Source organism: Parambassis ranga, chromosome 20 (assembly GCF_900634625.1).
Source record: "Parambassis ranga chromosome 20, fParRan2.1, whole genome shotgun sequence".
Taxonomy (NCBI): Eukaryota; Metazoa; Chordata; class Actinopteri; family Ambassidae; genus Parambassis; species Parambassis ranga.
In genome coordinates this window covers 6,485,358-6,505,878 of record NC_041040.1, presented here as the reverse complement: position 1 = coordinate 6,505,878, position 20,521 = coordinate 6,485,358, and the positions used below count along the sequence as shown (strand labels likewise).

The following is a 20,521-nucleotide window of genomic DNA, read 5'->3' as shown; positions in this document are numbered from 1 at the left end:
GGTGCAACTTAAGCTGGATTGACCTAAGGTGAAGGTTTGAAACTGCCAGTTGATCTACATTCCAAGCCTCACCTATGGCCATGAGCTCTGGGAGGAGAGAGAGAAATCTGTTGATAAAAAAAAGCTGGAAATGAACTTCCTCTGAAGGATGCTCAGGCCTAACATTAAAAAAACAGGGTGGGGAGTTTGGGCATCGAAGGGATCCCTCAATAAAATAGTTCATTTTTTTTGCATCAAAAGGAGCCAGATGCTAGGATGCTTCCTAGGTGTCTTTTCAGGAGGCTTACTGGGACAGGCCTGCTGGGATGGGGAACCAGGAGTAGATCTAGCATTTGCTGGAGGGTTTATGTATCCCATCTGGTCTAGCAACTCTTTAGAATCCTACGGGAAGAAGTTAAAAAATCGGATAGGGGATGTCTGGAATACCCTGCTTAGCCTGCTGCTAGCCTGACCAGACTCAAGATAACAGGAAGGAGGAAGGAAGGAGTGAAATATAATGCACTTTGAGTAATAAAACGTTATTACTAAGTGCTACCTAAACCTGGGTATTTAGACGTGGGATTAAGGACAGATTGCTGCTTTTTTAAAATAGTTGTTATTTGGTACATAATCCAACATATTTGTTCAGAAGCAGTGTGTTTACATGCAGACTGTGGTTACAGTCTGCTAAAGCTAAACTTAGCAGTAACACCACAGTATGCGTCACCTTTCCCTCACATAGCAAAACTTCTCCTCAGTCTGAAAAAAAATGAAACAAAGGAACACACAGACATACACGGACATCCATACACAGACACACACTTTGAAAAATACACCACTAATTATTGATTGAACAACGGAAAAAGCTCCCGAGTGGTTTTCTATCAATGGACATAATCATGAAGGAAAACAAAATCAGCTCCATTGTATCTGGCCTTTTGGATAGAAAGTCCCACACTGAGCCCACCCACCACAGAGCCGATGTCGTTTCCCACGTAACCACCCTGATGAAATATTCAGCTCAGACACCTACAGCCAAATCATTCTAGGTGAAGCCAGGGCCAGAGCCACGCCAGCAAGGTCGCTGTTTCTCTCTCCTCGTCCACGCATGATAACAAACACACACAAAGCTTTTGGGGGGGTGGGGGGGTGGGTGCATCCATTTTTAACGAGGCACATTAATTAATAACCCAGACCTGACCCCGTTTATGCTGCTGGATTCCCCTGGTGGGTGGAGCAGAGAAGAAATAAAGAAGATCTGAAGCTTTATGCTCCACTGAGAGTGCCGTATGGTGAGGGTGACAATGTGGAGAGAGAGAAAAAAAAATGAGATAAAGCAGCCAGCAGAGAGGGAGAGAGAATTCAGGATTATCATACTGAATACAAGCGCGGGGTGGAAAGAGGATACAGTCTCTGACTAAGGGCTGTGTCTGAAACCAAAAGGGACACGTCTCTGAACTGAGAGGAGTGGGCGTTCATGCCCAAAAAGCTCAAGCTCTGACTCCACGCAAGCTTCTTAACCTCCACACATACACTCACATGGCTGCACAAAGTATTGCTTGATAACGTCTCCATGACCAGTAAAAAAACGCCTCATTGATACAACCGTGGCATTGATCCCTGCCAGCACCTTGGTGCTACACTGGACTATGTGTTGCTCCTGGGTTTGTGGAGGTTATGTCCCACTCCGGCTGATTGACATGCCGATGCCTACAAAAGGTAAACAATCCATGGACAGAAAGGCACTTATATATATATATATATATATATATATATATATACACAAGGATATATGATCACAATTCTGGACAATAAAACATCTCTGATCATTTCTTTTTGATGCAGCTAATAAGAATCATGTCTTTAAAAAAATCTTTTTCCTTTTAAATATTAAAATTTTATAACAACAGTCCCATAAAAATCTCAGCATGTTATATAAAAAATGTAAATGCTTGTTAGAATCACCCAAAGACATTCCTTTTCACTGTCTCAGGAATAAAACAGCTTTCCTTTCTCTGGACCATGCAGCCTGCTCAGCTTGGCAAGTTGAGTGGGAGATGGTGGAACGTCCTGTCTGTAGGGGCCCTTGGACTGACGCAGAGGCTGCACTGAAGCCTGAGTTTGGTCTCGGCTGTAGTTGCTGCTGCTGGGCGCCTCCTGTGTGGACGGCAGAGGCCTGGCCTTGTTGTTGGCCTCCTGCTCTCTGCGTCTTTGCTCCTGCCTCAACAGCTCTTGGGTCTCTAACAGGACGCGAGCGTTAAAGCTGGTCGTCCCCAGGTAGCCGTTGCGTGACCCCGTGCCTCCAACGTAGCGAGGGTTCTCCTTGGAGGTGTGGAATCCCTCGGAGGGCGCGTACGCCTTGTCCCATGAGTCCTGGGATGCTGTGCTGGGGGTTTTACGGGGTTGCCTAAACACACAGAGAGAGACAGGGGAAGAGGTCAATCATGCTGTTGAGTGAGTCACCTTAAATAGCACCTGAATCTAAAGACAAAGTAGGTGGATAGCAGTTGATTCAGTTTAAAAACACTTTTTTTTACTGCAGCAGCCTTTGTGTCGGCACTATTGAAAGAGAATTCAAAAGAAACTGCACTTCAGCAGAGAATGTGGCCATTTTTTTTTTTAAAAAGAGGATGTGGTCATTGTATTCACTTCCAATATTGAAAGAAACATGAGTGGAGCGCAGGGGGATCTGTTTTAGCCTGCTGCATGATTACACTGAGTCCACTGACATAAAGGCAGCGACATGAATTACACAGGAAACAAACGGCGGAAGCCTGAAGCCCCACAGGACTATTAGTTCCACATCGTAAACAAACACAAATGTTAAAACCTCCCTGAGAAAAATGGCTGCTTTCATCCATTTAACTCCTTTTTGGAGATGCAGACGGGTGCACTTACAGAACAGACAGAATAATGGCAGGCTTCACAGCGTTATCCGCTTTCCACTCATCTTCAGCCTGCCTGCCAGCCCTTATATTGACAGGACAACCCCAGACGCACACATATTATCTCTCACACATCACACGTGCTTCCCATTCTAAAAATTGGCCTTGAAAAGTCACCACTGGAAACTGCTAGGTGTTTGGCTAAAGTGTAGAATTTGCTCCCCCATTATTAGGATCCATTAAGGCTGACGTGTGATGGAAGACCCGTGACAGTGTCCTCTGCATCAAGGGTGCTAAGAGAAATCCCATTCACACCTCACTGACCCACTATGTGCTTTTAAAGGGCGTTTGAGTCCACAGTGCAGTGAGACCGCTGAGGGAGACAAGTGTCCAGCATGCTTTTAAGCCAACACACCTGCATTTGAGAGAAATTGAGCTTTTGTTTGCCAAATAATGCTTTAAAAGCCAAGATATTTGATTGAAAATCAACTCTTAATAGTTTTATTTTTAGACTTAAGACTACAGGATACAGGTCTGAGGTGTATTTACCCCCCTGGATGGATGAGATGTGAGAGTTTTCATGACCTGCAGAGACTTTTGGCTGACATGGACAGAAACTTTACTGAAAGCGAGGCTGCATTCCTGCATTCAGGGGGCAGAAAGGATGTGAAGACAGGGTTTATAATGAGGCATGAACCATGATGAAGAGGGTGATGAGGTTTAGAATGGCTTCCAATCTTATGCATTTGGCACATATAATGAATATCTTATCACTGCTGTTTATTACGAGGGAAAAGAAACAAATTGGAATGTCATGATGTCTAATAGGTGATGATGGCTGGAATAATAGAAAACGTAAATATAGCATCAGGTGTTGCAGTGGTGATATCAACAGCTGAAATCTGCATTGCAGATATAAATAAAAATAGGCACCACAGGTAGCAACAACAGACCTGACCATTAACCCTTTGTGTGACGCATAGATCCAGCTAATGAACCACAAGATACATAATGTTAAAGCAACTGCTGAAGCTTGTAGAGAACCCCCACAATACCAGCATTACTAATGAGAGCCCTTGTGGTCCACAGCGTCTAAAGGGAGAGACGGAGCTGAACACATGGCACAGTAATGTGAGTACCCTTTGTAAGCTTACATTAATGCATATGCGGACAAATCTGCTGGCTTTATGTGGTGTACAACACAAACACACCGTCTTGTTCTGCCGTGTGCGCCTGCATGTAGAGTGCGTGTAAGTACGAGGGTAATTGGCGAAGGGGCAGATGTAGGGACAGACTGCAGAGAGAGCCCCACCACATGCTCCGTATCTGGGTTTTGCTGTCTGGGCGAGCCGCCATGCATTTACACCCCGGCTTGGCTTTACTGAGCAGCCAGCACCGCTCATGAGGGAGCTGCTTGTTTAAAAAAAAAAAAAAAAACCCAGAGCGCCTGTTGCACGAGACGTTTCCACGGTGACCTTTTTACGTTTTTAAAACAGACAAGAGACAACGGTGAAGAAGAAGAAGAGGAGAGCAGAGATGGCATGGATCCACAGGAATGTGATTGTGATTGATGCGTTGGGGGATTTCGTTCTCTTATCACCTCTACTCCTGCGCCAGAATATGTCACAAAGTAGATTAGTTACATTTTATAGAGGGAGGGGATGGGAAAATACATCATGCCAGAGAGTGGGGTAAATTTAGAATGACAGAAAATAACAAACAAAGCCAGGAAGTTGGCTCGCAGAAAAATTTGTGGCCGCTCTGTGTTTCTTTAAAACAGCTGGGAAGAATCAGAGTTTATGAGGAGGAGGAGAAAACTCACACACACACACGAACACACTCCAGATGATTAGGGAGAAGCCCCAAATGCATCCAATGGGCAATGAAACAATCGTTTCTATATTGTACAAATAAATAGTCTACGAACCTGGAATAATGTTTTCTTTATAGTGTGGAACAATGTTATTTTGGCTGAGGAATGCACACGCCTGCATGGGTAAATGGAGGAGCTACTGGCAGTTGATTCGGGCCATGGGTAAGAACCTTATCTCGACAGCAGTCATGTGTGTATTTTTCTGTGTGTGAGTGCGTCTCTCTCAGGCTAATCAGCGGTCTCTCCTTCCTGCTAAAACACTGGTTCCTCTCCGGGGCCCTCTCGCCCTCCACTGCCTGTCACCGCTAATCCTGCTCCAACAACAAGCCTTCATTAGTGCACTTCCAATCCTCATATCCCAGACAGCGAGCTAAGCCTGACCGTCATCAGATAACCAGCTACCATGGCTACTTCTGGAAGCTCTTCGGGTTGAGGGAATGCCCCCCACCTTTTTCAGATGACTGCTCAGGCTTCCTGTTTTGGAAGACAAAGACGGGATGAGGAGGTTCCAAAAAAGAGACGTGTGGTTGGAGTTGGAAGGAATTTTGGTTATTAATCTGGGGATGTAAGACTTCAACTCCTTAATGAGGAGCCACACCAAGACCAAGGGGTCGGAAAATCCTGATCTGGGGTCAAGCGCCAAGCCTGAGCTCATGCGACTCTTTGCTTCATGTCGCTATGAGATTATGAGAGGAATGCATATCAAAGGCTAGCCTCGCCTGGGCTTTTTTGGCCGGCTGGGTAAACTTTCCCAAGAGAAGCAACTCAAGAGTGAGAGAAAGGGCCGAGCTCGAGGCAACTGTCACATCACATGAGATGCCGGCAGATAACACCTATGAAGGGAATGCATAGATCAGTCCGGCTTATACAGACCACATTGATTATGTGTCCATGTGGACTGCAAATCCATAGCCATAGACAGGAACATGTTTTAATCGACCTGGCTGTGACTGTTCCTAGGCAGCGGAGGAAAATGTCTGTGAAGGAAAGGCTGCAGAGAGCTATTCTAGCCAAGAAAATGAAAAGACCACACACACTTCACACAATATACACTCACAAGTGCTTTCAGTTTGTTTAAATTGGCAAGCAGGAAAACTTAAATAAATCACTTTCATATACTTTTTATTATTCTAGACTAAAAACTCACATAGGATATTTGATAATAATGTTTTTCGAATTGTTTTGTTACACAATCAGAGGATAGAATTATACATCCTTTAGGAACTCTCCCTTCAAGGACGTAAAGCTTCAAATGTGGTAAATTTCCACCGGCAACGACTGGATTAGAAAACTTCAGACCATCAGTAAGGACACTTTAAAAAGCAATGGCAGGAACTGCAAATATTGATACTAAGTCATTTCCCCCTGAAGGCTCCGAGATGTAAGATATGGAAAGCTTTATTGGCACCTCTTTGACAAATATGCAAACGAACTGAAACAGGAAGATGAAGGGCAGCGATTGTAGCTCAGAGGGAAATTCCTTTTAAAAACACGATTTAAGAGCTGTTATTATAAGTGTCAGAGAGAGAGAGTGGGCGGTGCCTGCGACAAAGTCATCACTTCTTCGGGGTCAGCATGGACTTAATGAAGTTGAATATCAGTCAAATAATTCCTAACGATCACATTAAATGATTTCATTCAAAGAGTTTTGCTAAGAATCATTTGAATGTCTGGAGATGAGTTAAAAGTGGCTTTGTGGTGACTGACTGCCATGAAAAAAAAAAGATAAAGGCAAATATAAGAAGAGAGGAGACTGATGGAGATCGAAAAAAGTGAAAAGAAGGGGTTGAGAAAGGGCAGGAAGAACGTGATAAGTCAGAGACAGGGGGGCAGGAGAAAGGGAGGCAGGTCTCACCGCGGCAGGGAGTTGAACTGTCTGGAGCCCTGCTGGAAACCATCTCTGTCCTCCTGCTGATGCTGCTGCTGCGGCTGCTGTTTCTGTGCTTGAGACTCCATTGTCACAGAGCGGCGTCCACTTGGCATCTCCGTCCCATTGCTCACCTGTCACACCGACAAATGAATACACACAGGTGAGACACCAAACAAAGCAGTTCTGTTCAGTGTTTACACACAAACACACACACACTGAAGTAATGGAATATCTCTCCCACTGCACAGCCAGTGGTTTGACAGTGTGAGGCCTCCTGTGTGTTTAACAGGCCTCTGGGAACACCTAGTTAAAGAGTGTGAGTCCATGATGACTGCAGCATTGAAAAATGCACCTGTGACAGTGGATTAGAAATCCCCCACTTACAGGCACACAACTATGCATACATACACACTTTGCCACATGGATTACTATCCATTGGCAGAACTCTCAGCTGCAGTGGGAGACCCTGCTCATGCTGGCTACAGGTTACATCACTTTAGAGAAAAGAGAAACGGGTGTAAACACCACAGTTGTGCTAAAGAACATCAAATATAGATGAGTATTACTTCACTTCACATGCATTTGTGTGTGTGTGTGTGTGTGACTTGACTACACACGGCTAACCTGTAACCAGTGTGTACGAGGGTCTGTTGTCTGATCTCTGCGAGGTTGACATGGAGATATCATCTCCCTCAACACCAGCACACTGCTAACGAGCCGGCTGATGAAAGAACATGACAAGCCAATTAAAGAGAAGCGAGCTGAGGAGGTGTCGCACGCGTGGCTTGACCAAGTGTCACTTTTCATAAGGCTGGGACGATAATGTGGTAGGCAGGTGGCTGGTTTGTATGCATACATTTTTGTCAAAGTAAATATTAAAAAAATATTTTCGCCTGGTTTTTAAATTACAGCATCAGTGCTTGGATGGGAGCTTGGACAGGAATTTTCTGTGTGTGTGTGTGTGTGGGGCCAGGATTGGCGTGTAACAGTACATGTTAGCAAGGACTGATGGGGTAAAGGTTCGTTGGCGGAATGAAAGGCTGTCAGCAGCAACGTCTTCTTGGAAACATCTTGTGTTTCTGAAATGGCTGCTTTCCTCCTCACTTGGACAGCTGCAATAACAGCGCAATTACATTTCACTCAGCGTCAATAGCAAGTCCTTTCTCAAGCCCTCCAAGTCTTAAAAACATAATAGTGTTCCACGTGGGTAAAGTGAATTGGACTCATATGTTTCAGGTTTCACTGCAACAACATGTTCCTCCGGCTCCGAAAGTATAGAGCGCATAAACGAATATCAGATTAAGTGTAAGAGGGAGAGAAATTATTTTACCCGAGCCAAATGCGGTGGTGAGAAAATAATTAGTCACGCACGCTGAAAGTTGTTGATGCGATTTTGAAAGGAAGTGGTGAGGAATCCGGAGGTGCTTTGGTTTGAAAGTGGAAGGTTTGAGGTAGATGACGCCATGCCAGGAGAAATGCATGAGAAATAGCCAGGAGAGAAAATCAGTCAGAGTAATGGCATTATCCAGGGAAGGAGAATCAGATTATTTCATGTTAGGCCTGGAATACAATGCCACATAAAACATGACATTTGTTGAAATCGAATCAAAGAGACGTCCGTGTTTGTTTTTATCCAATAATGTGAAAAATGATGTCAATACGGCACGCTTTTATCCCTCCCCGTTTCCTTTGTGGTGTCACAGACGAAGCAGAGAGAGAGAGGGGAAAAAAGTCTCCACCTGTTTAAACAGAAGAGCTGAGGGGGACATAATTATGAAAATTATTTGCAGCTATCAAAAATCCTGGGACAAGGAAAGCAGCTGGGCGGAAGCTGAGCTTTAAAACATGAGTGAGACAGCCAAGGTGTAATATTTCTTGGTTCAGAGTGGGTCTCGAACCCTTCAGATATCAAAGCCGGTTGCTGTGATGGGTCAGCACAAACATATGGCTTTTACCGCCCACGCTCCTCATGATGTTTTGTAGTGCTCCACATAGGGAACAGTTTGAGGAGAGCAGTACACAAACAGACATATGGAAGGCATTTTAGTTGCTAATGGGCAGACAGAACAAGAAGAAAGTGAGAGAATGGCAGTGAAACACCACATCCTGACGAAAGCCCAGTTGGATAATGATTCTCTGTTAAAGTCAGCGCGCCGACCCAATTCCGCCAATTTATTATAAGCAAGCCCAGTCCATTTGTGGTTGCCGGGGTGTGTAGCTCCGGGCGGAGTATCCATCTGAGAGCATGCAGTGTGGTCTGCCATTTCCCGGTCTCCCTGGCCTGAGAAACCAGAGGGAATGGAAGGTTTGTTTGGTTACCTCCAAATCACTTAAGGATGAATGTGTGCGAGGGAGACAGGACCGCAATCTCTGCTTCAATCTTTACCTTATCTGTGCACGGGTTGGCATCTAACTCAGTTTATGCTATAAAAACAATGTAGGATGTGTAGGCCTGCATACATCAAAAATGTACAGATATATGTGTATGTGTGTGTGTGATTTGACAACAGCGTCAAGCAGCATATTGACTATAAAATAAATAAATCATCCCACACTCTCATCCAAAGATAAATGAGGCATTGTACCAATATTAGGGGAAAGCCCTTATGGCAGCAGTCTTACAATATCGTATCGTATCGTAATAATTATGTCAGGTGGATTAAAACAACACCGTGGTAGCTGAACAAGGAGATTGTAGGGTTTTCCTTGTAAAATGTGTTGTTCACTGTCATAATCACTGACACACAAGACCAGTGAGTCATTTTTGAGTTATCCATAATTAACCCATGATCACATGGGTTAATATAAGTGTTATCGTGTGATAAATTATGTCTTATCTGCCTTTTGTTACCTCGTGATACAAGAACAGGTGATAACGGCAAGAAAAAAATAATTGCATGAATCTCAGCAAATACTAACAGACACATAATTAATCAATAATGATTAATTTAAGAAGTTATCTTTTGATAATGGAATTTAATAGTTTGTTCTGCATCCAAATTGTAGATTAAATTAATTGCACATTTTTTTCTTATCTTATTAAATGCGAAGTATTTATGGGGAGTGGTGTTGATGAAGGGGCACTGGAGACGTTAGAGTCTTCCTCTGAGGAAGCAGGCATTCTTTGTTATTGTATGACTGAACATGTACTCAGTAATATTATTACATTTAATGTGTAATAATATTTCTGAGAATGCAGCACACAATTAGATTATTAACATTTTAAAATAGCTTAAAATCACGGTAAAATGAATCTCTGACGCACTAGTGCTACATTCTTTAGAGTGTTGCCATGCAGCTTTGCTCGGCTGTCTCCTCTAACACACTCTGTGTATTGTCAGACCGGTTAGAAGCAGGGGATCACACACTGCCATGGCACAGAGAGATGTTGTCTTAACTTCAACCTTTAGCCTCTGGGAAGTCAAGTGACTGCGGCTAACCCTTCACATGATCACAAAGGAGAGAGTTAGCTGTACACAGGCCATCAAGATAAAGTAGCTGCTGCACTGCTGAATAATCAGTGTTTGTATAAACATAGTTAATTCTTACACACACGTGTTGCATCCTGGAAGCAGGAGAAAAAGCTATAATAAAAACAGAAGAATTCACATAAATGAGGGCTTTACAGGCTGCTGTTGGTGAGTTTGATCTCAGGTACCAGCATGGTGCTTACACTCCCCTGTGTGGTCATGCCACTGGTACTCTAAACCAACATCCAAATCGATTTTATTACCAGAGAGATTATTACCAACTCTGTTGAAATTACATAGAGCTTTATGATGAACATCTGGAACTCCCCTCTCAGAGAGGGAGAGAGGCAGGCAGAGAGGGAGGGAGAGAAAACAGGCCAGCTCTAATTGTGTCTGTTGGCTCAGGGGGCTCCATGACAGGCAGCCATTCTTGTGTATTAGTCTTTATTTCATTAAGGAGGAGCTGAAGATCGAGGCCTGACCCGAGCAGTATCATTACAGCTGTTCACTGCAGACATACCTGAGCTCAGTCTCCAACACCCAAGAGAGAGGCTGAGGTCATGGCGAGCAAACCCCACACTGCTCTGCCTGCTGCCTCAGTACCTCCACCTCTTTGTGGTGACCATTTTTTTTCATGCATGTCCTTTTAACCCCACAACAGAAACACGAAACTGTGGTAACAGGATGCATCGTTCCATTTTTAAGTTTGAAACATGTGAATCTACATGTCAGCTGCACAGAGCTTAACCATGGGTGAAAACAAAACACATCACGGTGTCTGGGGGTCTCAAACCTCAGACACCTGAGTGAAAGTTTGCCTTATCTTTCCTTATATGGACTTTTGCAGCTGCATCGGTCCCATGTTTGCATGATGCTGGGTAATAAAAGCATGTGTTCAATTAATGTAAACACATTCTGTTCACATAAACACAACCGTGTGTTACATCTGGATGCATTATTGACCAACTGTGGTTCTTTGTTCTGAGGATGTGTGGTTCCAAACCCCTTTCTCATTGACACCAGCGGGTAACGATCACACAGGATCCAAAAGCTCCAGAAAAGGCTCAAAAAGGACCTTAACCCCTTCAACCCCACGCTTTTTTAAGGTGAGATGGATATAACGACTTTTTCCAAATACAGAAAGTTGAAGCTAACGTTTAAACTAATAGGAATGTGATGACTGATCTTTAAGTCGAGCTTCTCCGTGACATCTGGGAAAACTCACAATATCAACCCACAACAGCCACTAAGTGGACCCCGATGAAAGATTGTTTTCTCAACAAAAAGAGCTGCTGTGAAGTATGAATATTACAGCAGAGTCACGCTTTGAGATGCTAACAGCTGCTGCTGTTCTGGCCTGTACAGTAGGAAGCCATTACTGCGTAACCTTGTGTAGTCAGGGACAACAACATGCATCAAAGTGGAGCTGTGCACACACTTTGATGTGGTACCATTTAACTGCCTGCTAGAGCATCTCGCCTTTTCTTGGTTACATTCGCTGAATGTTATGATTTATAAAAGTGGAGGTCATTAAGGTTTCACTTTCATCATCGCAGACAATGTGTAGCAGTGACACAGAGAGCAACCCAGTGTAAAACAAAAAACAGAAAGATATCAGTATCAGTCCAAAAGGCAGCTGTAACAGAACATGACAACAAGGTTACGTTTTTTAGTGTGGGTCAAATCAGTTTCTAAAAACGCTGCTATCATCACTATTGCCTCCACCCAACTTTCAGAAATGTATATGGAGTTTTCAGTTACATAATCAGTCTAAAAATACGCAGTTATATACATGGGAACTCTAAGTTCTTCCCTTCCTTCTCCCCTTCCTTCCTCCTTCCTTCCTCCCTGCCTTTTAGATGGACTTCTTCAAATCAGTGTTTATGTGTAAGCTTGTATCTCTTCTAACAAGCTCTGCCATTGTGAATCCTTGTTCACAGGACTAAAATAACATGAAAGAGAACTAATAAAATAGACATCAATACTCAAGGGGCGGCCTTATATCTTATTACTGGTGGAGTAGCAGTGGTATGCCCAACAATGTCAACAATCACAAGCAATTAGGAGCTCAAAGGCTCAGAGAGAAAGATGGCTTAGTGATGAACAAACAGGGGGGGAATGAGAAGAGAGAGCGAGGGAGAGATTACCAAAACAAGTGATAGATGTCCGCTCAGTGATTTTACAGCCATCAGTAGGACAAACACTGAAGCAAATCCAGAGCAAATAAAGTCTGTCTCCCTCTGTGGAAGAACATGGTGGGATGTGTGCTGTTATGTTTTACCCAAACTCATTTAGACAGCAGAGAAAAAAACAGAAAGAGCAGAAGACGGCTGCCTTTCCCATCCAATTTCCCTGACAAACTGACACTGATAATTCTCCAGAAAATTGCACGCCAAATATTTAAACTTTCAAGGTCTGACTTTCTGACCCGTCATTTAGAAAATAGCCCAGTTTGGTGCCACAATTAGCCACCTTTTCCCTGCGAAAAAGGTCAAAGAAGTCACAGCTATGTCTGTCTGAAGAGATTACAAGGCAACATGTATAGATAATAGGCAGATATTTGACCTCTGACATGACCCTACATGGTTATATTCTGGTTTGCTAAGTCAGCTAATGCTTCTAGCACACTTGTAGAGTTAGGTAAAAAGCACACATTCATGGGGATATTTGGGAAAAAGAATGAAATTAAAGTGCTTCTTTACTTAAACTCCAGGCACTGCTGCACTTTTAATGCACAGCAGGGAGGGATGTGAGATCAAGTCTGACTAAATTAACAAAGGAATTAACTTGATTGCATTTTCCCTATTACAAAGAATAAATCCCATTGTTGTTACAGATCAATCATGGAAGAGAGGAATAGCTTAAAGTAACTCCACTCAAATTTTAATTTAATTTTTTTTTTTAAATTAACAATCCCTTTAATCAAACTTAATGAAAATTAAAATGAACAGTGTGGCTCGCCGTCTTCACTTTTCTCTCCTCCTCCGACATTCCTGCAAAGTCTCGCCCGGATAGTCACTTGCCATCAAATGTTTCAACCCCCGGTCCTCGCCTCTCTTTTTCTTCCCTCCTTATTTCCATAAAGTGTGTCATACTTCCAAGACAGAAATGGCTCTCAGACAGAGACGACTAATTAGCAATTAGTTTCAGGTCAAAAGTTATACATGGAAATTAGAAATTAGTCAAAGAAATCTGGCAGCGGTTGAGTCTGAAGTTTGAACACGAGTCAGATAGTTTGGCAGCGGGATAACATTCAGTGTGTGACAACATCAGGCCATGTTGGGCCTTATACTGTCTGAACTATTTAATAATAAGAGTCTGCAGTTAGGTTACTATGTATGACCCCCCCCCAGGAAAAAAATAAAATAAACACAGGCTCTCAGTTTTTCTTTATTACCCCAGTAAACATCATTTTAATTGAGTGATATTTCTATCTACAGTGCATTTAATTAAATTAACTGGCTATGCTCATCAAGAGAATACAGATAAGAAACATATTTTCTCTTTGTAGCCACTAAGCATTGACACTAGCCTTTGTAAAGGCCACCATAATATCTCAACAGCAGCTAAGTTAGCTAGTTTAAACCCACTTTTACACTCCCAGGTCATATGACTGGAGCAGTCATGGGTGTTTTTCAGCAGGCTGTGATGGCAATGTGACACCTTGTTGGACATGCTAGTTTTATGGTGCACCTTTACTGGTAAATGTGACTCTATGTCATCTCAAACGCATTTTCCATCTGTGTCCATTCAAGCAGCACTTGTTCATTCAGGCCTGACAGGAGTAACTATTGTGGTGTACTCCACACTACTAGCCTCTGGTTCAATGAGTACAATGAGTGTAATGAGTTGTGTGTTCATGAGACTGCACATAATACACAAAGAGTAGAAAGGGAGTCAAGCTGGGGACATGCTCATTGAATCAAGTTATGGGTTGCCAGGTTAGTGTCTGATGTATACTGTGTGTAGTTAGTCTTTTATACTGTACATCTGGCTGTTGTGGTAACATCACAAAACACCTGTGGAATTACAGCTGAAGTTTTAGGACAGACACCACTCACCCAGGACTGATCGAAGCTGTAGGTGCGCTGATGGTCCTCGGGGTCGTCATCCTGTTTGGCCTGCTGGAACTCGTGCCTCAGCCTCTGTATCCGGTCATGGTTGCTGGGAGTCATCTGGCTGCTGAAGAGAGAACAGAGAGCACATTCCATGGTTATTTATGATTTTCCATTAAACCCTCACTCTAAAAACCTGGCACATTAGTCTATGTAGCCTGCTGTTACGTGTGCTTTTTCATATTTGAATAACTCACTTGACCTCATTAACACTTCTCTAGAATTGTATTGAGCATCCCTTGATGTGGCAGCCATGATTGTAGTTTACATATCTGACTGACATCTCTACAGCTTTGTCTTCCCTGCTTACTTCTAGCTGAAGCTCCTCAACATCCCGATAACTAAAAGTGTCCCTCGTGCTCCATTGTGAGTGACGCATGTCCCTTTTAGACTGCAGAAGAATGTTGGCCTTTTATGGTACGCAGTCATTAAACACTGTGGAAAACCCTCATTTACATCCCCTTCATTAAGGGGCTTTGAGGGACCTGTCAATAGCAATCAATAGCCTTCCCTCAGCTTAATCAGGCTTTCCTTTTATCACCAGCTACAGAGGCAGCACATGACAAAAAGCATAATTATGATGAGACAACCGGCTTGATAATAGGCCTGCATTTATGCATACCACAGGGATGAAAGTGACCAAAGGTTAGGAATTTGTGCTTGAAGGGGATGGGAGCTCGGGAGATGTAGGGAGTGGGATGGATAGGGTGAGGGAAGGAGATGCAGGAGGGGTGTTCACGGGGATGGTGCTGAGTGCAAAAGGGAAAAGGTTAATCAGGAGCATGTGAGAGAAGGAAAAGAAACAAAGTCAGCCAGGATGAGGAAACACCAGCCAGACAGAGAGCAGAGAAACAGAAGGAGGAGCAAGGACACAAAGCCAAAAGGATTTTCAAAATGGCCCCTCGATACGAGGACCTGTCACCGTGTCAGCGCGCGTGTCCTCCTGAGTAGCACTTACAGGTGGCACGCCAGCGGTGGAAGTGATTGCTTATTTGGGCCCAGAGGATTCTGAGCGCAATTATGGCGATAATTGCAGATTAGAATGAGCACATCCTTCTGATGATAATGGGCACTAGGACATGCTGCCAATCAAGCTTCATTAAAAGCACAATAAATAGCAGCTCATAAAGGATGCATGCGTGGATCTCAGGGCGTGCCCGTGAGTAGCACTTGGCGGGACACGGTTATCGTGTTATTCGCCTGATCAAAATCAATTGTATTAGTTATACTCCATTTGATTCCTATAGCTTTAAATGTGTGGGAGCGCAGGGAGCGTACATTAGGCCTTTTATGTGGATGTGGGCAATTAAGTGGCTCGCTGGGGTGTGAGGTAGCTTATGCTTTTAGGGTGTGTGGTGATGCTGAAGTCCTTTTATTACTGTTCATTACAAAATCAATGTTCCCTCTCTATTTACAAGAGGTTACTTAAATTGTAAATGTATTATTTAATAAATTATCACATTACTTAATGTGATTGTAGTCTGTGAAACACACAGCCGAACAAATCAAACTCCATTTATTCTTCTATCATACATGCTTGCATTACTGTGATGTAAAAGTTTACATTACGTTAAATTTAGACATTAAAAAAAAGTAGCTGAGTGCTTATTTACAGTCACCATTAAATGTAATGAGCATGCTTCAAACCATAGTTGGAGTTTAACTGCTGGTCAAATTGATACTAGCACAATGCTAATGATCTGAGGTGGTATATGCTTCCTGTCTCTGAAGAGGGCGGGGCAGATGTTTACCATAAGTGTGATGAGTGATGGAAAGTGAACAGCACATATGTGAAGCTTATGAAAGCTTATTTCTGTCCAGTTATTTTTATCCAGTAACAATATTTACCTACTTAAGGATAAGGAAACTTTTGTCAGCTGTTTGGCATGCAAGTTAGCTTCCCTGCTGTGCAGCATTGGGTCCATAAATACAAGACAACAAAACAAAAGCAAAATGTTCTATGGAACTATTAATTAATATAGTTTCATTTGCATCTTGTTTGTGTTTTCACTGAAACTTTATGTTGTGGAAAGTCAAAACACATCTGCAATTCTGAACTTATTATCTTCATAGTTTCAAATATATGCATGCTAATACATGCTGTATGTTAAAGCACAGTCCATCTGATCATCTCTGTTGGACTGTGAGCCTGACGGGTGGGAAGCAGCCAAACATAGATCTGTGAAGTCCAGTGGACGCAATTAGCTTAATCCCCCAGGCTGCATGGTCAAAGAAAAGACTAGGCTGACTCCAAACAAACAGCCTCGTAAATTTCTCTCTTTGACCCTCCTGGGAGGGTCAATGCTACCATCAGCATCCCAAACATGCACCGTTGGTTTAGAGGAACCAGCTGGCCATCCAGAAACCTCAGACTACTACAGTCCATATACACGCACTATATGATAAGACCTCCTGCCCTTCTCTCTGAAAAAAAAGAGGGTTGGCTTGACTATCGTCAAATATCTGCTCCTGTGTGTGGTTGATGATGATATGTGAGTGTGGGATGTGAAAAGATGAGTGAAGACAAGATCTCCAGCAAATTAAAGAAGTAGCAGCGTAGCAGTTCAATATATTTTTCAAAGCGCTACAAATGGAAATTGCATCAAGTAAGGGGTAGGGATTTAACGAGGGGTGGATTTGTCATGGCAGTTCAAAGGAGGCTTGTGCAATATCTAGATTATCTTCAGGGGCTTCTCCTCTTGGTCTTTCGCCCACCATGGGGGTACCAAACCCTGATGGGATTCTTGGAAAGCACTCTGTATATATATTCACATTATAAGAGAGAGAGGAGGAGGAGGATTGGAAAGAGCAGGAATCAAGAACAAAGAGGCACCAGAAGCAGCAGCAGCAGCAGCAGGACAAAAAGGTGGATTCAGTTGCCTTCGCTCACCCATTGCTTAGGCACATCAATGCATAATTAGTTAGCATGACTGTTGCCAATGTATCAGGTATCACTGCTTATAAAATTCACCTCTGAATACAACCATGTGTAATGGACCTGAAGGTACAGCATAAAGCAGCAGGCAGAATGTGTCACCGCAGCAAGCAAGAGACCGGTATGCGAGAATTAGAATGAGCGCTGCTCATCAGTTTGCTATAAGCCATGTGTCTGTGTATAAGAAGAAAAGGTCACATGTTGTACTCAGGGGTACAGGCCTGCCGTCTGCATCATGATCATATGCAGTTTAAAATGTGCATCAGTGGAAAATGGGATCCTGCCTGTAAAGTAATTAAAAAACATAGAGATAAAGTATCCGTATGCCACAGCATTTTCACAGCCAGCATCTTCATTCTGTCCAGTATAATGAGATTTGCTGAAAATACATCTGCGAGTTTGCCAGCTGAAATGTCAGCACTTGGCCTCTTAGGTTAGCCCTCTGAAATGAACGCAAAAATACCCACAAGACACAAACTTTAACACACAGATGGCAGAAGGAGACACGGAGAAGCCGACACATTCTTTCACTATCTGTTTTTCCTTCTCTCTCTCTCTCTCTCTCTCTCTCTGTGTCCTCCTCACTTTACAGGCACTTGTATCCAGTAAAGTCACACCGCTGCTGTATTTATAGCCCGGCAGAAAGCTTATTCTGAAAGGCTTATTGAGAGACGTGAACCTGTGAATTCTCAGGCAAGCAGAGTCAGGTCAAACAACAAGGATTCAGAGACCTTTTGAATAACACCACTGACATCCTGCTTTAACCAATCCTGTCTGCTGTTACAGAAATATTATGAAAAGCAGAATACTAAGAAACAAGGCACCTGTAATCTGTAGCTACATATCGTGTTTTCAAGGCGTGTAATCCCACTAGAAAAACTTTGGTTTCATATCAGGCTGTGAAAGAACAAGTGGGTCTGTCTATGTGGGTACATGTGTGTGACCCTCATCCCACCTGTGTTTTTTAAACTGACTTGCTGACAGGGGTCATGAGTACTCTAAAGCTGCAGTTGGGGGTATGTGGGATGCCTGTCTGTGTAATAGTCATCCCTTGATCCAGGGAGGATTTGGCAGATGTCTCCACACACCACAAGGCTTAGGGTCCGAGATGCAAACTATGCCACAGTCCCCCTTGTTTGCTCCTGTTGGTGGTGGATCAAAGGCGCACTGAGTCTCGACATGCCCTGTAAACACTGCCACCGGCCAATAAAGGGGTAATCCAATCACTGCGAGTGTAACATGGGTCATATGAGCATACCTAAGGTCAGGGGCCAGTAACAGCCAATTGGAATGAGAGAAACAGGGAGTTATAATCCTGAGGGTCACATTTTTAAGAGCTGACGTTTGACAGGAGTTCTCAACTCAAAAGTGAAACAGGCTGAACTGCTGGAGCTTTGGTGTGACTTTAAATCAGATGTTCTGTTATTTCTTATCTGATCGCTGCTGATTGAAATTCTATCAGATTATCTGGTTTCTTACTCTGGCCCCAGTATCTCTGTGCAGCAGATGAGGGGGGCAGGCTTCTTAAGTTTGGGCCCTTTGGCAATCTTACATCAAGTCAAAGGCTTAGCTCATCTTTATTCCATCGCCCCGTGGACTTTCATTTATTTCAAAGACAGAAAGATGAGGCATTTTTGGGGGAAATGGACAGCCTTTGGGACCTACCGCTATGATAGACAGAGATTAGATCTGCATTACCGCTGGTCATTTTTGAAGGGGAGAGGGACAAAGATAAAACTTTTTTTTTTTGGAGTCGTTAGATGAAATCAGTGAATTTGGCCAATCTGCCATGATTTTTTCCAGCAAAGACATGAAAGCATTTGAAGCATATATTTCCCCTTCCTGGCATTTCTTGCCCTTCCACTTTACACTCTATTCCCATTTTCATAAAATTTTCTTTCATATTTTTTTTAAACTTCATTTCCCTTCTTTCTCTTTTCTCCATATGTTTTATCTGTGAACGCCTCAATCCTCCTCTGTGGTTACAGGGGTAGGTCATGAATTCCCTTCTGTCCCCCTCGTCTTCTCCCACTAGCTGGGTAAGTGACAGCTGCAGGCTGGACAAAGGCCTGATAATACCCTGGATTTGTCAGGCTCTGACTTCACCCATGTCCTCCTGTGACTGATGCACCGACAGTGGCGCCTCGCCAGCTAAAAACCCCACTTCTAGCTGAGGCACTGCTGTTGTACTTGAGCTGTGTGTGAATGTGAATCCATGGTTCCTTTCAGACTCCAAAGCAGCACATATGGGGTCCTCTGGGGTCTGAAGAGGCCATCATCTGGGATGCCTGCCTAGGCCTTGCTGGTGGCGTGACTGGGGAGCGTGGAGCTCTGATTAGCAAGGGAAAGAAGCGATGTCTGTAGAGCTACTCCCTCCACCAGGCTGTCCAGCAAGTCTGACCCCTGGTGTACTGTTCATCTCTCGCTTCCCTGGTGTGAAAAATGAATCAACACCCTGAATGGACCCAGAAAAAAGACACAGTCCTTTTGTTACCTACATTTAAATTTATATTATATTCCTCAGCAGTTTCACAAGACCCATATGCCTACTTAACTCATTCTAGGAAAAACAACAGCGGTGGTCAGACTTTTAAGACCAGTTAAATGTGCAGGTTTTAGCTGTGAGACCTCCTGCAAACCCTGAATGATGTCGCCACCTATGTTACCCACACCATGATATATTGGTAAAACATACTGCTTGTTTTGTACAGGTTTATGGGTGGGTGGAGCCTATCCCAGCCAGAGACCACCAATCCATTTCAGGGCCAACACAGATAGACAAGAGTTAGTTAAGAGTTTATATATAATTTATATATAATAATATTTGCACACTCAGTCCCTCTACAAGCAGAGCCTGGTTCACATTGCTGCCAGCTAGTCAGACTTATGTCCAGTGGAGGTTGGACTTTGCCAGGGCTGCTCTTTGTTACCACTTCTGTTCATAGTTTTGTGGACAGACTTCCTCAGCACAGTCAAGGGTCATAAGGGGTCTAGTTTGTCACGTGCAGATGATGTGCCACTGCTGGCCTCATTGAGCAGAGACCTCCAGGTCTCACTGGAGCTGTTTGCATCTGAGTGTGAAGTGGTAGGGATGAGGATCAGCACCTCTAAATTGGGGGTTTGCGTCCAAAGCCAGAAAAGGGTGGAAGGTTGGGGATGAGCTACTGCCTTAAGTGGAGAAGTTCAAGAAATATCGGGTCTTGTTCACAAACGAGGAAACAATAGAGAGAGTGTGGGATCAACAGGTCCATTGGTGCATCTTCCACAATAGTGTGGGCTCTGCTCTGGTCCATTGTGGTGATGGGAAAACTGAACTAAAAGGCAAGTCTCTCGCTCTACATCCCTCATCTACAACCAGGAGCTGTAGTGACCAAAAGAATGAGATTGTTATAGA

The 20,521-nt window shown here is 43.5% G+C and overlaps 1 protein-coding gene across 3 annotated transcripts in view; it reads right to left on the bottom strand.

Annotated features, from left to right (window-relative positions):
- Positions 1 to 1,244: 1,244 nt before the first annotated feature.
- pard3aa (par-3 family cell polarity regulator alpha, a) overlaps positions 1,245 to 20,521 on the bottom strand; it is a 296,902-nt gene continuing 277,625 nt past the window's right edge. Inside the window, exons 22-24 of one of the 3 annotated variants that reach the window (XM_028433418.1) lie at positions 14,139 to 14,256; positions 6,593 to 6,738; positions 1,245 to 2,386 (exon numbers count right to left, since the gene is read on the bottom strand). In XM_028433418.1, coding sequence (XP_028289219.1) covers positions 1,969 to 2,386; positions 6,593 to 6,738; positions 14,139 to 14,256 — 682 coding nt within the window. In that variant the 3' untranslated portion in view covers positions 1,245 to 1,968. Of the gene's footprint in view, positions 2,387 to 6,592; positions 6,739 to 14,138; positions 14,260 to 16,494; positions 19,583 to 20,521 lie in introns of those variants that run through there. The other 2 variants (XM_028433417.1, XM_028433420.1) reach the window with 2 other exon arrangements.